The sequence below is a fragment of the Neoarius graeffei genome, chromosome 21, assembly GCF_027579695.1.
Source record: "Neoarius graeffei isolate fNeoGra1 chromosome 21, fNeoGra1.pri, whole genome shotgun sequence".
NCBI classification, from domain to species: domain Eukaryota; kingdom Metazoa; phylum Chordata; class Actinopteri; order Siluriformes; family Ariidae; genus Neoarius; species Neoarius graeffei.
Genome location: NC_083589.1, coordinates 42,175,809 through 42,191,698, shown reverse-complemented (window position 1 = coordinate 42,191,698; position 15,890 = coordinate 42,175,809). Strand labels below are relative to the sequence as shown.

Below are 15,890 nucleotides of genomic sequence, written 5' to 3'. Positions count from 1 at the left end.
TCAACCTAATGATAAATTTACTAATACAATCTCAGCTCAGAATATTGTCTGTTTTAATTGGTAATATAACAAAATACTAATTTGTAGGGTTTCTAACTTAATTGATTAGCTACTAAATTTTAATTATAATGGAACGATAGAAGACTGCTGAATACAGTAAATCGCAATAATTAACTTAACTAATTCAATTCAGATTACATTAACACTATAAATGAATGCTAAATGATTAAGCCAGTATCTATTAAAAAAAGACTAAAAGATGTAAAACATGGAATTGTCACTCATCACAAAAACACGAACATGGGGTTCTCTTTAAAACCAGAGTTATAAGACGATCAGCAATAAGTTAATTCTTGCTCTGTAAATTATTTCATGTTTCCTCCCCCCCAAAACACTTGAGCTGTTCATAAACCATGAGTTCGACTCTCTCTCACGCACAAAATAAATGTTTGTGTAAAAATTACAGTATTAACATTTATTCTGAATTTTATCATTAAAAAGCCAAAATAATCATTGTTGGTGATAAACATTCTTTTCTGCTAAGTTCTTAATAAAAAAAAGTTTTTGTTCTCTTTAGCATATTCCAAGTTAGAAGCAGCTACTATAAAATAAGCCAGGCATCAACAATCACATCACAAATACAACATCTTTATTATAACATTATGCATTTGGCACAGTCCACCTCACAGCACTGATCTCTCTCAGCTATTTTCATCAAATCTTAAAACATCTCAGGATAGACTGTGTTCAGTTAACAGGTGATCAGATGAAATCCTGAAATGACCAGTGGGAAATGTAACGTTTTGGGATTCATGTTTGAATTCCTCCAAAGTTCCATTAAATGCAGTGAAAGTCAAACATTTAAAACACTTAGCGCAAGACAGACCTGCAAACATTGCAAGAAAAAAAAAAGTACATTTCTGTATCATAACTCTTGGTTTAACCAATGAAAAAGTTTAGTCACGTGCTGCAACACCTGATGTCCTTCACAGCCAGAGCCAATATGCATGGATTAATATAATGCATGCATTTAGACAGGAAATTCCTTTAGTAGTTCAACACATACTCAAAGTTTAGTGGAGATTTTAAAGAACAACTTAATAAAATATGATGCAGTTGGACAGCTGGAACATTCACAGTATAGCTCTACAAAACTACTGAAGCTTGCTTGCTCTTTAAAAATCAGGTTTAGAGACGAAGCTTCCACGGTACACACCTATACTTTCACGGAACAAAACAGAGTTACTGTTGTATAGTTATGGAAGATTACCATTACTTAAAGTATCCAAAGCTGAAAAAAAAAGCTCTTCCCTGAATTACAATGTAAAGTGCCCAAAATGTTTATCTACTACTTCTCACATTCCAGGAGCCCTGGGTAACCATCAGTCTTCATCTAAATCACACCAGAATATGCACAACACCACCACTCTGCTGCTATTCATCAGCATCATCTTGATGAGAAACTCCTGCAATGATGAAACGTTTGATTCTAAAATATATTCAACCCAGTGTTTAGGAGCAAGTGTTGCCATGGTTTCACAGGCTATATAAAGAGTAATATGAGCTCTGTGAGTGCAGCAGGCACTAAATTCTCTAGACTCTAAATTTAAATTAAATATGCAATTTTACACTATCTTTGGTTATAAAAATAAACAAATTTTCATTAAAAGTAAGCAAGAAAAAACTCATTAAATGAGCAAAAGGACTGTGAAGTAAAGGTGCTATTACAGCAGATGACCACAAGATGTCCCCACATCACCACTAAATTAATGTATGAACAGACACTGCAGCACAATATAAGGCAATACTAGCAAAAACATGTTCCAATAAAATATGCATAGGAATATTTAAAAAAAAAAAATAATAACCACTGATACACAAGTATCATTAAAAAAAAAATCTTTAACCTGGTGTAAATATTCACCGAGACAAAGTAGCATAGGCTGCTAACAAATTGCTCTTTAAGACACATTTCTGCTGATTTCTGCATAGAATGAACTACAGTACATTTAACAGTCTAAGAGAGAGATAGGTGTATATAATGCAAACTCTCTGTTCAGATTGTCATTGCTGTTATGTATACTATCAAGATTTCTATTCAGTGGTAATATGTGATTATCTCTTATCCACCAAACACAGATTTACAGTATTAAATCAGAGAGGTCTCGAACAGCTGCAGCTGAAATACGATACAGATCCTTAGCGTACAGCCTGGCAGAGGGAGAGCATCCTCCAGCATGCATCTTTAATCTTCACTCAGTTTCATGCCTTTTTAGAATTGGACCATTAAGGCGTAGCCCTCCCTCCAAGACCACTGCCAAACAGCTCACGCCTTGTTCTTCCTTCTGTCGCTTATCTCAGTTAAAGGATCTGATAACGAGAGGACATTATACATACTGACCAGCAGTTTTAAACTGACGTTTGGCACTAAAGACAAGTCAAGCCTCTGAGCTCAGCATGAGATGAGCACCAGATCTGTATTCATTAGGTTTGTTCCCAGACCAGTGCATGAATGTTCCTCTAAATGCATTTCAACTTCCTCTAATCTCCATGTCAACTTCCTGTAACTGCTTCTGCTCCACGACAACATGCCCTACTTCTCGGAGTTTAGAAGTCTTTTCATCAGACTCTGAACTAACTTTGCTTGAAACCACCAGCATTTTCACTCATTCTCCGTTCTCATGCCTCGTATTGGGCGTTTCCTACATCCGGTCTTCCTTCTTCATCTTATAGTTTATGATCAAATTTCTACACATCATACTTTCCATCTGGATTCCCAGCACTAAAAATCTTCCCTTACTTGCAAATGTCCTGTCAGTGTGCTCTCCTGTCCTGTGGAGTCATTCAGAGGCCTGGTGGTAATACTAACACTGGTACTGCAGCTTGTCTCTATTCCTCACAGTGCTGATGTAGAACCGGCCCAAATTAAAACAGAACCGTTTTACGCAGACTTGGACCGTCATCTAAATCTGTATCAGGTCTACTTCCATCTGAACAAGGTCAGCTTTACTTATTCTTTGGTTAAAGAAACTTGCAGGTCAGCACAACCTACTGTCACTGCCTCTCTCTCGATTCATTTTGGCTTGTTGCTATGACTTAAAAATAAAATAAGACACTCAACAATATAGATTAAAAAAAAAAAAGCTTCCCCACATAAATTAAAAAAAAATATGTACAAACCATCAATTAAATAAAATAATCAAACAGAACAGATTCTCAAGCTTGCATCATTCACAAGTTCAAGAGGTAACTGACGGGGGGGGACAGAAAAAAAAAAGAAAAAAAAAAGTGTGGGAGAGATGAGAATATGGCACTCTGGGAAAGTGTGGCACAGATAAAGGAGCAATCCCACATGTTCTCTGGAGGTCAGAGTTTCTGAGAGACATGCGTCAACCTCATAGTTCATTCGGTGTGCCTCCTGACGCACCAGTCCTCTGTGTGTGTGTGTGTGTGTGTGTGTGTGTGTGTGTGTGTGTGTGTGTGTGTGTGAGAGAGAGAGTGAGAGAGAGAGACAGAAGTAAATCACTATTAATTAGGATTGCTTGTTGCTTGGAGTGCCTCCTCCAGCTTCTCTCGGTAGATGTTGTAGCGTGCGGTTATCACACGGACCTGGTCCTGTTCCTCCTTTTCCAGGATACGCAAGAAGTTTTGCAGCTCAGGGATGGAGAAAGCGTCCCACTGCAGAGCAAGAAAAGGGTGTGCAGATCAATAGACATGTTCAAACAAGCAGCTCCTTATACTATTGACCTGCTCCAGGGTAAAAAACATGAGTGACTCCTCACCATGACTTCGCCCGTCTGCTGCTCTCTGAGGACGAAGCTGAGTGTGTCCAGGTTTGGCCCAGCCAGCAGACGCAGGAGCAAAGGGTTTTCTCCCTCGGACAGCTTACATACACACACTGGGGGGAAATAAAACACACAACCAACCATTATCTATAGTCAAATAAACACAGAGCACATGGGCTGCATGATTAGAGGTATGTAAGATAATTATGATGGTTATGTTGCTCAATAGTAATGATCGCAACTTTATTGGGAAAATAGTTGTTTCTTTCACCATGGACATTATAGGCTAATTAATCTTTGACATGGATCCACTTCCAGGACTGCTCCTTCCATTAACTGAGTGCATCAATTGGAAAAAAAAAAAAAAAAACACCCCGTCCATTGACAATTACTAATTCAGTTAATTTATGCTGTGCCTGCACCTAAATCTAACCTCAGTAATGAAAAAGAAACTTTCTGGCTCTTTTTTTTTTTAATTTAAAAAATTAAAACATCCCACAGCAATTTCCTTGTGGGGACCATCCAAATGTCCCCACAAGTTCGAGATTGTCGGATTTTACTATCTTTGTGGAAACATTTGGTCCTCAGTAGTATATAAAACACACACACTCTCTTAGTGGCACTCTTGATGAAGATGGGGAAAACAAATGTTAGGAAAAAATAACTTAAAGGATTTATTGAAGATTGATATTTATCGTTAGCCAAATACATCTCTCTCTCTCTCATTATTACTGCCAATTATATATAAAACTGAGGAAGCCAAAATTTGTAATCCTTTATAACTATGATTACTGTGGCAGCAACGATAAGCACTTCCAAACACCATCATACAGGTAAAACCAGTTAGCAAATAAAGTCGCTAAGAAAACAAAAACTTGTTGAAACAATGACTGACTGCAAATGCCGCAGTACAAACATACGAGACGCATAATAAGGAAGAACTCTTCTAGCATAATGACATCATTCCTCTGAATTTCCAAGAAACAAACTGCTGGAGAGTGGTGGTGTAACACTCTGGACTCATATGACTACTACACGCCTCTAAACAATGTTATTTAAACAATAAATCTGGATAAGATAAGGAAGTGAGGTGGGTCAGCTGTGGAATAGGTCATGAAACAATAACCAAAGACTGAAGAGAGCCAAGAGAAAAATGAGACCACTGAGAGTTGGTCAGAACTCAGCTTAAAGAACAACCAATGAAAATCTGACCCAGACCAACCCTACTGAGGACATCTAAAGCCTATTACGGTATTTTCTAAAGCTGTGTACAGCTGCTCCCTCTTCTCTAGAAGTGAAAAACGTGAACCATTACAAGTTTTGTTCCTGTTCATTTTGTTGTTTTCTACATATAAATAATGCTAATTTGTGTGTGTTTTTATTTATTGGGATGCAATTTAAAAAAAAAAAAAAAACTCTGATCTTAACAGGCTGTGCCTTCACTGGTTTAATGAACTTTTGTAATTATTAGTAAATACCTGACAAATATTTCATTAAAACCGAGGTTCTCAAATCTCCCCCATGGTCCAGATTTTATGAACACAATCCAACTATTTGGCTCATTATTCAAACATGTACAATACTTCTCTGCCTATAAACTGGAGCTATGCATGCGCATGCATATAATTATATATATAAATTTAAAAAAATAAATAAAAAACACACGTGCTAATATAATATAACACATCATATAATAAACCTTCATATATAATGTTGGATTGTGATTTCCCCAATTGTAACATTTGAAAAAGAAATAAAAGTTTACAGTGAGAAGCACTTCATTAAAGATACAACTCCGTCAGTTACGCAGTGACTACACACAGAGCTGCTGTGGAGTCCCTGGCATGACACGCGTGTCATAGTTTTCATTTTGTGTGTGGCATTTTGTCGCTGTGATGTGGGCTGGAATAAGTGGGGCTCTGTTCTGTGTAATAAACTCTGTAGCAGAACTTTCTGACCAAATTCATCACTGTTCACAAAAGCTGCTTAGTCAGTCTAGACGGGGCATTTCATTAACACAGCCCAGAGTCTCAACACATGCCATTTAACAACGAGTGGAACACACAATTGCATGACTCTGTGTACGTGTGTGTTCGTTCCCAACATACCACAACCCACATCCCTTGGGTTGCAGCTAGAGGGGATTTCAGAGACAGGAGAGAGAAATGGAGAGGAGCACCGAGACGTTTCTGTCTCTGCAGGGAAGACACATCTGAGACATTCAGACAGCAGTGTCGGCACATTTCCCCTTCTTCCAACTAAGCATCATAATGCACAGTCTCCTTCTTTACTCATTCCGTTTAATAGTTGAGCTTAACGTCTCCCACTGCACTGACACAATAAGCGTAACTGTTCCGTCTGCTCAGGCTGCTGTGCGTATGTGCACGTGTGGACTCGACCCCATTCATATATCCTGTTCTGCAGTGGTGAACCACCATTACAGGACCGCACAGCGTCTGAGCAGAAGTCACAGGTACTTTATCACTGAGACGTGTGCAGTGTGTCTGACGTCAGAGAAGGCCCATAGCAGCAAGACGTCCAAGTCCTGATTACAGAGAAAACAGCGGAGGAGGAGTTTGAACACAGATTTCCAGTGAAATTAGTTTGTCTGGAAATCAGAGGGAGCTGGCCTTGCAGAACTAGACAGTGTGTCTGCAAAGAGAACCTTAACTGGAGAGCTGTGGATGTGGGAAAAGCAACAAATGTACCAGCTGTCAACAATCCAGTGTGGACAACTGGTTTCAGAGAGAGAGAGATATTCTTGGCACAAGAAGCAGAAATCATATACTCTGAGTGGCAGCACTACCCAAAGGCACTAGGAGCCAAGACAGTCCATAAATACATGCACTTCAAACGCATGCTTGTTTGCTGGACTGTTCTTGCAGTGAAATGCCTGTCATACGAGCAGCACACACACGAGGATCATAACTGTACTGACTACTGTACATACACACATCCATGTGTATACACACTCATGGCTCACCGTGGTCCTCGCGGCGGAAGCGTTTGTACAAGGCGAACTTGGCTGGGTTGTCAGCCACGGTGAACTTGTGCAGCAGAGCCTCGATCACCTGCTGTACCGTGTTGGAGCTGCTGATGTGCAGAGTGTTTACAGAGCCGCGTGGTAAATAAAACGCCTCCGCTGCCTTTATCCCTGCTACTTCTCCCGTCACAGTGATGGGCCGCCGCAACTCCAACTGCACCTTTATGAAGCCTGTGTACAAGCCATCAACATTCTGGCAGCAGAGAGAGAGAGAGAGAGAGAGAGAGAGAGAGAGAGAGAGAGAGAGAGAGAGAGAGAGAAAAAAGCAATGTTAAGTGTAGCTCCTGCATAATAAACATGACTAATCACAAGGAAAACTTCTGTCACAAGAATAGATACAGCAGCAATCGGGGGAACCACACACAGCACTATTTTACCTGCACACGTTTCCACTGTATTTGGTTTGTCTACTACAGTAAAGCGGGCGGCACGGTGGTGCAGTGGTTAGCGCTGTCACCTCACAGCAAGAAGGTCCGGGTTCGAGCCCCGTGGCCGGCGAGGGCCTTTCTGTGTCCGTGTGGGTTTCCCCCACAGTCCAAAGACATGCAGGTTAGGTTAACTGGTGACTCTAAATTGACCGTAGGTGTGAATGTGAGTGGTTGTCTGTGTCTATGTGTCAGCCCTGTGATGACCTGGTGACTTGTCCAGGGTGTACCCCGCCTTTCGCCCGTAGTCAGCTGGGATAGGCTCCAGCTTGCCTGAAACCCTGTAGAACAGGATAAAGCAGCTACAGATAATGAGATGAGATGAGACTACAGTAAAGCACCAGGTTGACAAATCAGTATAGTATAATGTTTAGTCAGCACCTTTGTAAAAATGTATTAAATTAGAAAGTATTTCCAGTTCAATCCTGAGCTCAGGTTATGGTTTTTGCAGGTTTGCACATGTTCTTAATGTTTTCAGACGACTCTAAATTACCTCTAGGTAAGAACGAGTGTGTAAATGTGTGTGCTTGATGTCCTGTGATAGACTGGAGTCTCAGTATGCGTCAGGGTGTGTTCCTGCCACGCACCCAGTGTTCCCTGGACAGTCTCCTCATCCACCACGACTCTGGCCAGGATAAAGCGGTTACTAAAGATGAACGACTATATAACTGGCTAATTTAAAAATGTTTCCATTTTTTCCTAAAAGCAGGTAATCTCCTCCTAATGTTAAAACAAACAGAAACGTGTTGTTCTTTTCATATCAGCATAGTGCCAAACTTTCCTTTAAAACTGTTGCCTGGGGACTGATTTTCACAGCAACAGCTGTCAAGCAGATTTAATTGAATATCACCTCCACCCACCTCTGCATACGCTTAAAATTCCTACTACTGTGCTACTGGCAGTAAGTTACACCCGAGTTTCTGTGTGTCAAACACAATACGTGCACAATCCTGCACTCTCTGCATGTATAATAAGGAGTCAAAGAGCAACAACTTCATTTCTAGAGTACAGCCTTGCGCCCAGCCCAGATGGACCTCAGATTACAGGCAACACAATCTCTCCAAGTCTGTTAGGCCAAATGTTAGTGCCAATGGGAAGACACCAAGGGGGGAATTATAGGTCAGGAGGCAGGCCCAACACTCCACTCGTGTGTACTGCATTAGAAATACACCACAGGAACACAGGAGATGTGCTCATCAAGCCAAATACAGGGGCATGAAACCTCCACCATCCTCACACACACACACACACACACACACACACACACACACACACACACACACACACTCTTTTAATATCTGTTAGTACTAGTAGCACTAACATACAGTGCTCAGCGTAAATGAGTACACCCCCTTTGAAAAGTAACATTTTAAACAAACAATCTCTCGATGAAAAACAAATTTCCAAAATCTTGACAAGGCAAAGTTTAATATAACATCTGTTTAACTTGTAACGTGAAAGTAAGGTTAATAATATAAGCCTCGGTCACAACCGGCCATACGTGCTCCTACGGCCGGTCTACGTGCAAGAAACGCACAGAGGGCGCGCGTGTGACGTGCTGATTTTCGAGCCATAGACTGGCCGCAGAGGTTCTTTGTCATGTCAAACAAACTCTACAGGCGCTTACATTTTTTTCAGGTTGCAAGACAAACTTACGGCCAACGTGCGTCTTTCTCCACGAACAAAAAAACAAAACAAAAAAAAAAAAAACCAGCAGTGATTTGGGAAACACCAAAAATCACACAGCCAAAAAAAAAATCGTACGTCCGGTTGTGGCCTAGGCTATAACAGATTACACATTTTTTCAGTTTTACTCAAATTAGGGTGGTGCAAAAATGAGTACACCCCACAACAAAAACTACTACATCTAGTACTTTGTATGGCCTCCATGATTTTTAATGACAGCACCAAGTCTTCTAGGCATGGAATGAACAAGTTGGCGACATTTTGCAACATCAATCTTTTTCCATTCTTCAACAATGACCTCTTTTAGTGACTGGATGGAGAGTGATGCTCAACTTGTCTCTTCAGAATTCCCCATAGGTGTTCGATTGGGTTCAGATCAGGAGACATACTTGGCCACTGAATCACTTTCACCCTGTTGTTCTTCAGAAATCCAACAGTGGCCTTAGATGTGTCTTTAGTCATGTTGGAAAAGTGCACGACGACCAAGGGCACGGAGTGATGGTAGCATCTTCTCTTTCAGTATAGAGCAATACGTCTGTGAATTCATGATGCCATCAATGAAACGCAGCTCCCCAACACCAGCAGCACTCATGCAGCCCCACATAAGGACACTGCCACCACCATGTTTCACTGTAGGCACCATGCATTTTTCTTTGTATTCCTCACCTTTGCGACGCCATACAGTTTTGAAGCCATCAGTTCCAAAAACATTTATCTTGGTCTCATCACTCCAGAGTATAGAGTCCCAGTAGTCTTCATCTTTGTCAGCATGGGCCCTGGCAAACTCTAGGCGGGCTTTTTTGTGCCTGGGCTTTAGGAGAAGTTTCTTTCGTGGACGGACGGCATCCATGCATGCCATTCCTCTGCAGCGTACGCCGTACTGTGTCACGGGAAATAGTCACCCCAGTTTGGCTTTCTACTTCTTTAGATAACTGCAGTGAACTTGCATGCCGATTTTCTTCAACCCTTCTCATCAGAAGACGCTCCTGTCGAGGTGTTAACTTCCGTGGACGACCTGGACGTCTCTGTGAGATGGTTGCAGTTCCATCTTTCTTAAATTTTTGTACCACTTTTGCTACAGTATTCTGACTGATAAGTAAAGCTTTGCTGATCATCTTGTAGCCTTCACCTTTGTGGTGTAAAGAAATAATTTTCTTTGGGGAATTCTAAAGAGACAAGTTGAGCATCACTCTCCATCCAGCATCCAGTCACTAAAAGAGGTCGTTGTTGAAGAATGGAAAAAGATTGATGTTGCAAAATGTCACCAACTTGTTCATTCCATGCCTAGAAGACTTGGTGCTGTCATTAAAAATCATGGAGGCCATACAAAGTACTAGATGTAGTAGTTTTTGTTGTGGGGTGTACTCATTTTTGCACCACCATAATTTGAGTAAAACTGAAAAATGTGTAATCCAAGTTTATATTATTAACCTTACTTTCATGTTATAAGTTAAACAGATGTTATATCAAACTTTATCGTGTCAACAGTTTGGAAATTGTGTTCATTGAGATATTGTTTAAAATGTTACTTTTCAAAGGGGGTGCACTCATTTACGCTGAGCGCTGTACATGGCAGTACGGTAGTGTACTGGTTAGCACTGTCACCTCACAGCAAGAAGGTTCTGGGTTCAAGCCAATGAGGGCCTTTCTGTGTGGAGTTTGCATGTTCTCCCCGTGTCTGCGTGGGTTTCCCCCACAGTCCAAAGACATGCGGTTAGGTTAACATGGGGCAGCCATGGCCTGAAGTGCCTTTGAGTAAGGGCACCGAACCCCCAACTGCTCCCTGGGTGCTGTAGCATAGTCGCCCACTGCTCTGGGTGTGTGTGTGCTCATTGCTCACTTGTGTGTGTTCACTGCTTAAGATGAGTTAAATGCAGAGGTTAAATTTCACTGCGTGCTTAAGTGTACGTGTGACAGAATAAAGGCTTCTTTACTTGGCTTCTTCTTCTTACACGTTCGATAAGAGAAGTAAAAACTTATGACTGCCTCGAGCTAACAGAAACAAAGAAGTGGAGACAATGAGACATTTAAAGCAAACGTAGAAAACCACTTTGTTATTCTGAGCATTCTGTGAAATAGCACATTGTTCGACACGTCGTACTGTTGTACATCTCGTCTCATAACAGAAAATGCACTAAAAGCAAAACTTATTCTAATGCAGGAGATCCCATGATGAACAACCATCGTAACAACACAACAGTCAGCTTTATATGAATCATCAAACAGGTAGCCCAAACAAAAGCAGGTCCTCTGACATCACACTGGCCTTATCATTATTACACAAAGAGTCAAGGCTGAATGGAGACACACAAGGTCAGCAGCATGAGTAACGTCTCTGTGAAAGGAGAGACAAGCGCACTACAGTTGAGCGGTTATGTCTGGGGTGGACAAATCAGTATAATAAAAAAAAGAAAAAAAACCCTACACCTTACTGACTTTCTCAAAACAAAAAGGTTTTCATTTAAGAACAACTTCTTTATTCATCATGCACTTGTGAAATTCCTCTCTGCATTTAACCCATCTGAAGCAGTGAACACACACATGCACGCACACACACCCCCAGAGCAGTGGGCAGCCATGCTAACAGCACCTGGGGAGCAGTTGGGAATTAGGTGCCTCACTCAAGGGCACCTCAACCAAAGATCATCCCATATTAACCCATATTGTTGTGGTTGCTTAAATGTAAAGCTAATTCAATGCACATTGCTGCTGTAATTATAGCACGTTCCAAATCCTGCTGCACTACATACATCGGCCAAGGTGATCTGGGTGATGGTGGAAAGATTTTTACTTTAGGCGGACGAATTAGCATACATCCCAATGATCTTTTCAGATTCAGGAAACACATACACACACCCCTATGTGAAATACTGGCAATATAAATGCATTGGAAACTTTATTATTAGAATAATACATTATTCTATCCACATTCACTGGATATGAGCAATTCCGCACTATGACTGGCTACTCTACTACTAGGATATCAGCTCATATACCGTGAGTAGAGAAAAAGAAAATGGCGGCACATGTTGCTGAACCAACCGAGGATGAAATAAAAACTCTACTCAATCCCCCCCCCCCCCAAAAAAAAAAAAAAATTAAAAATAAAAAAAAAGCTACAAGATATCTCATTCTCATCTCATTATCTCTAGCCGCTTTATCCTTCTACAGGGTCGCAGGCAAGCTGGAGCCTATCCCAGCTGACTACGGGCGAAAGGCGGGGTACACCCTGGACAAGTCGCCAGGTCATCACAGGGCTGACACATAGACACAGACAACCATTCACACTCACATTCACACCTACGGTCAATTTAGAGTCACCAGTTAACCTGCATGTCTTTGGACTGTGGGGGAAACCGGAGCCTACAAGATATGGAATAAAAGTATTTGATGGTAAGAACGTATCTTTTTTTTTTTTGGAATAATCATCATTACAGCAGCATTTTTCACAAGTTGTTAGTCATGTCACTGGTTTGTTTACATCCATCCATTATCTGTAGCCGCTTATCCTGTACAGGGTCACAGGCAAGCTGGAGCTTATCCCAGCTGACTATGGGCGAGAGGAGGGGTACACCCTGGACAAGTCGCCAGGTCATCGCAGGGCTGACACACTCGCATTCGCACCTACGGTCAATTTGGAGCCACCAGTTAGCCTAACCTGCATGTCTTTAGACTGTGGGGGAAACCAGAGCACCCGGAGGAAAAGACACTGGGAGAACATGCAAACTCCGCACAGAAAGGTCCTCGCCAGCTGCTGGGCTCGAACCCAGGACCTTCTTGCGGTGAGGCGACTGTGCTAACCACTACACCCCGGTTTGTTTACATTCTAAGTGGAAATTATTTTGTCAGACGTTTTGTATAAAAACTTATCAAAATCCAGTGAATGTGGATAGAATAAAAACAAGGCTACATGCCTCGTTGGCCATCACCTCACGTACAACTCGATTTCGTGGAATAACTTAATTATTACGTTAGTGAACACATTTTAACTTGGTCAATTTCCAAGCAAATGAAACTTGGGACTGAGCAGCAGGTTAATGAGTTTATGAGAGTAAACATGAACAATATAGTTAACAACACTGTCCTGCACTATACACAGACCAATAAAAAGTATGAGGATTTCCCAAGCACATAGTTTGCACAGAAATAGAATTTCTCCTCCGTTAGGGATCATCTTAGCCCGTCTTTGATTGTGTGCGCATCTAAAGAAAGGTCAGGAAAGGTATCGGGTTGTTTGTGAAGTGGTTAATAATAGATAATGGGCAGTTGATGGACAGAGTGGACAGGTGGAAGACAGCAATAAGAGGGAGAAGAAACTCACCAGTGTCATTTTAAAGTGGTCTCTTGTCGCTGCGTTATACAAGTCGATCTTGTGCCGGAGCTCCTCATAACTGAGACGAGTCCGAAGGTTTTTCTCCTTCTCGGCATCCTAAACAGGGATTTAAAAAAAAAAAAAAAAAGTCAACACTAAGAAAAAGCAGGCAAAATAAGGTGTGCCTGAGGATAAACTTGCTTCAAAGCAGTATTGGTAGACTTCAGCATACACCACCACATCACACCTTCTATCTACATCCTGTACGTGTTGCTTGTAGGGGTGGGCGATATGACAAAACTCACAATTCTCAACGACTCAACATGTACCAAAATATTTCCAGTAAAACGATAATGTTGCAGTTAAAAAATTTAGCTTAATTATTCTTTTATTTAATCTCTACAACAAATTAAAAATATCACTGAAAAGGAGGAAATGTGCTTTAAAAAAATATTCTGTACAAAATTAACATTTAAAAATAAAAAATAAAACACAGACCAAGCTATATATCCACAAATTATATAAGCCAGAAAACTCTCAGTATATAATTTATTCATAGTTTATAATAATATCCATATATCATCATATTAGTTGCTTGGTTCTAGAGTTTAAGAACGGAAGAAATTCAGCCCAACCTAGTGAAGAATCATTACAAAAATATTCAAACAACAGTGAAGGAAAAAGAATGTTGCAACTCCTCATTGTGCAACTTGAGCAGTGAGTGACTTGCTACTTGAGCTCCGATACACTGCACAAAACGAGGCGCTTCCTCAAGATTTGAGGAGGAAGACCGAAAGCAAGAATAATATTTACTCCCTTGCATCTCAGGAAAGCACCTAAGTCCAATACGTGCCACGTGTGCTTAAGATACTATAAATTTCATAACAGCCTATTACAGTCCAAGTAAACGTCAACTGTATACGCCTAGAGCATTGTACACCTATTGAACTGGAACATGCTCTATGACACAGGCCACTCCACTGCTCAAGTCCTACTACTCAAACTAAACATTAGGCTGGAATATTAAGTAAAAGATCTCCGGCATGTTTGGATCGTCGCTCTATGGGCTGTTATTGTCAGCAGCTTCAAGTGCACTCTGGTCTTACATGGTCATAAGACGGCAGGGAGAAGCAGGTCTGCTTTCACGAGCTGGCCCGTTCAAAACAAAGCTTGAAAGCTTGCAGTACAGTTTAACACAGAAGGCACAGAGCCCCTTATAAGGCAAGGTTCTTCTCTCAGGCAATAATGCCAACACATCAACACACAAGCACTTTCACACTGTAGAGTACTGCTTAAATATTGTACCAGCCTTATAGCCGGGATCTGTTTTAAAATATTGCACGCTTACCTCCGCTCCGACAGTCAAAAGTCCCTTAAGTCCCAGAGGCAATAACGGCAGGTTTCAGGGGGGTTTTTGCACTTTGTATTACTAACTGTATTACTGATACCAAGAGTGAGAGAAAATGTTGTGCGCTTGTGGTTTAAGCATATATGATGCGCTCAGCCACAAATACAAAATTGTAAAAATAGTTTCATTTGGAAATGTATGTGTAGTTAGCACTGGAATGTACGGGCCTGGTGCACACACACACTGTTTGGGGATGTGAAGCTTGGAACGACTTCATCTTGACCTCACTTGCTAACTGAGTGATTCATCGCTGTAGTAGCCCAATGACAGGTGCTATTCTCCAAGGTGTTATGCGACCGAGTGTATTTTGGGCCTCGGGGACGTGCCAAGAGAGGATGACATCCATCCCCAATCACCGGTGCCTTGAGTCTAAAGTCTCAACAATTCACGTAACTGGATTTCAATCAAAGCTGTCTACATGTGACTCGATCATCTGCATCATATTAGTCATCGTCTTAGTAATATCCGTGTTGATGTTTCTGACTGGAAAGCCTCCAGGGCCTAAATCAGTAAACTCAACTAAAGAGCTCTTCTCACACATGTAATGCAGCTTTAAATCTTCTCTCGCCCACCATTAACTTGGTTTCCGTGCAAGCAATGGCAAACAAGAGCAAAAAGAGACATTTATTACCCACAGGCTTTCTAATGAAGGGATTCCAATACCACATAAGCTCAGCAAGGCAATTAACTACACCACACACTTTCTTTTGAGGTTAAAACAATAAAGATTTAAAGGGCGTTTTTCTTGTCAAGTTAAACAAAAGACGGTAAGAGCTCCACCAGCCCCTTTCAGTGGCTTAAACGTATTGAATCTTTGTATACGAGAACTATGGGATGCTCCATTAACGTGTGCTGTAGAGAACACCACTAGTGACACAGAGCACCATTCTCTTGATGTGGTAGGCTTTATGATGTGGGTCCTGTTGGCTCTCTTATGGTGGTTCATTGTTTAGGCTGAACTGGAAAACCCTGTTTGTGTCAACTGTCTGGCGTCACATTAACTCCGTCTCGCTTGATGTCAGACCTCCAAGATAGTGCTTCTACAAAACATTCTTTAATATAACAAACAGTACTGTGGTCATACCCAGCCAGAAGTGCACTTCATCGATTCTATAGTCCTTCGTGCAGCATGCACCTGTCGTTTATTTGATACATGTTCATATAACGCCTACTCTGAGACGTTTTCACCAAACAGTGTTGACAAGCATACTGATGAGAACAAGTGTGAGGT

General features: G+C 41.2%; 1 protein-coding gene across 1 annotated transcript in view; it reads right to left on the bottom strand.

Annotated features, from left to right (window-relative positions):
• Nucleotides 1–632: 632 nt before the first annotated feature.
• The window catches only part of rassf3 (Ras association domain family member 3), an 87,627-nt gene continuing 72,369 nt past the window's right edge, over nt 633–15,890 (bottom strand). Inside the window, exons 3-6 of the mRNA XM_060903145.1 lie at nt 13,261–13,368; nt 6,769–7,021; nt 3,783–3,898; nt 633–3,678 (exon numbers count right to left, since the gene is read on the bottom strand). Coding sequence (XP_060759128.1) covers nt 3,529–3,678; nt 3,783–3,898; nt 6,769–7,021; nt 13,261–13,368 — 627 coding nt within the window. The 3' untranslated portion in view covers nt 633–3,528. The remainder of the gene's footprint in view (nt 3,679–3,782; nt 3,899–6,768; nt 7,022–13,260; nt 13,369–15,890) is intronic.